Source organism: Oryx dammah, unplaced genomic scaffold (genome assembly GCF_014754425.2).
Source record: "Oryx dammah isolate SB20612 unplaced genomic scaffold, SCBI_Odam_1.1 HiC_scaffold_6557, whole genome shotgun sequence".
Lineage (NCBI taxonomy): Eukaryota > Metazoa > Chordata > Mammalia > Artiodactyla > Bovidae > Oryx > Oryx dammah.
Window position 1 is genome coordinate 1 of NW_024076320.1, and position 1,928 is coordinate 1,928.

Here is a 1,928-nt window from a genome sequence, read left to right on the forward strand (position 1 = left end):
CCTAATCCACCTCCTCAATGGTGGGGCCAGACCCAGAGCCCCCTTTAGGGGCCTGAGCCCCAAAACCGCCAGCCCCAGGGCCGCCCGCCCCCTGGTACAGTCTGCTGATGATGGGGTTACACACCTGCTCCAGCTCCTTCCTCTTGTGCTCAAACTCGTCCTTCTCCGCCAAGGTGTTGGCGTCCAGCCAGGAAATCACCTCCTGGCATTTGTCCAGCACCTTCTTCTTGTCCGCCTCGCTGATCTTGCCCTTCAGCCCCTCATCCTCCACGGCGCTCTTCATGTTGAAGGCGTATGACTCCAGCGCGTTCTTGGCAGACACCCTCTCGCGCTGGACCTCGTCCTCTGCCTTGTACTTTTCCGCCTCCTGCACCATGCGCTCGATCTCCTCCTTGCTCAGCCGGCCCTTGTCGTTGGTGATGGTGATCTTGTTGGCCTTGCCCGTGCTCTTGTCCGTGGCCGTGACGTTCAGGATGCCATTGGCGTCGATGTCGAAGGTCACCTCGATCTGGGGCACCCCCCGCGGGGCCGGCGGGATGCCGCTCAGCTCGAAGCGCCCCAGCAGGTTGTTGTCCCGCGTCATGGCCCTCTCGCCCTCGTACACCTGGATCAGCACGCCCGGCTGGTTGTCCGAGTAGGTGGTGAAGATCTGCGTCTGCTTCGTGGGGATGGTGGAGTTGCGCTTGATCAGGGCGGTCATCACGCCTCCGGCCGTCTCCAGTCCCAGCGACAGGGGAGCCACGTCCAGCAGCAGCAGGTCCTGCACGTTCTCAGACTTGTCCCCCATCAGGATGGCCGCCTGCACCGCCGCCCCGTAGGCCACCGCCTCGTCCGGGTTGATGCTCTTGTTGAGGTCGCGCCCGTTGAAGAAGTCCTGCAGCAGCTTCTGCACCTTGGGGATGCGGGTGGAGCCCCCCACCAGGACCAGGTCGTGGATCTGGGCCTTGTCCAGCTTGGCGTCGCGCAGAGCCTTCTCCACGGGCTCCAGGGTGCTCCGGAACAGGTCGGAGCACAGCTCCTCGAACCGCGCCCTGGTGATGGACGTGTAGAAGTCGATGCCCTCGAACAGGGAGTCGATCTCCAGGCTGGCCTGGGTGCTGGACGACAAGGTCCTCTTGGCCCGCTCGCACGCCGTGCGCAGCCGCCTCACGGCCCGCTTGTTCTGGCTGATGTCCTTCTTGTGCTTCCTCTTGAACTCCTCCACGAAGTGGTTCACCAGCCTGTTGTCGAAGTCCTCCCCGCCCAGGTGCGTGTCCCCGGCCGTGGCCTTCACCTCGAAGATGCCGTCGTCGATCGTCAGGATGGACACGTCGAACGTGCCCCCGCCCAGGTCAAAGATGAGCACGTTGCGCTCCCCCTTGCCCGTCCGGTCCAGGCCGTAGGCGATGGCGGCGGCAGTGGGCTCGTTGATGATCCTCAGCACGTTCAGCCCCGCGATCACCCCCGCGTCCTTGGTGGCCTGCCGCTGCGAGTCGTTGAAGTAGGCCGGCACGGTGATCACCGCATTGGTCACCGGGTGGCCCAGGTACGCCTCGGCGATCTCCTTCATCTTGGTCAGCACCATCGACGAGATCTCCTCCGGGTAGAACGCCTTGGTCTCCCCCTTGTAGCTCACCTGCACCTTAGGCTTGTCTCCGTCGTTGATCACGCGGAAAGGCCAGTGCTTCATGTCCGACTGCACCACCGGGTCGCCGAACTTGCGGCCGATCAGCCGCTTCGCGTCGAACACGGTGTTCTGCGGGTTCAGCGCCACCTGGTTCTTGGCCGCATCGCCGATGAGCCGCTCGGTATCGGTGAAGGCCACGTAGCTGGGGGTGGTGCGGTTGCCCTGGTCGTTGGCGATGATCTCCACCTTGCCGTGCTGGAACACCCCCACGCAGGAGTAGGTGGTGCCCAGGTCGATGCCGATAGCCGTGTTTTTCGCCATG

At 64.0% G+C, this 1,928-nt stretch overlaps 1 protein-coding gene across 1 annotated transcript; it reads right to left on the reverse strand.

The window, feature by feature from the left end:
- Position 1: 1 nt before the first annotated feature.
- On the reverse strand, positions 2 to 1,927 carry LOC120860034 (heat shock 70 kDa protein 1B). Its single transcript, XM_040235888.1, has one exon. The coding sequence runs from the start codon at positions 1,925 to 1,927 to the stop codon at positions 2 to 4; it is 1,926 nt and encodes a 641-aa protein (XP_040091822.1).
- Position 1,928: the final 1 nt, after the last annotated feature.

Excerpts from the sequence above, each read along its gene's own strand:
- LOC120860034 (XM_040235888.1), bottom strand. The coding sequence starts at position 1,927 with ATGGCGAAAAACACGGCTATCGGCATCGACCTGGGCACCACCTACTCC.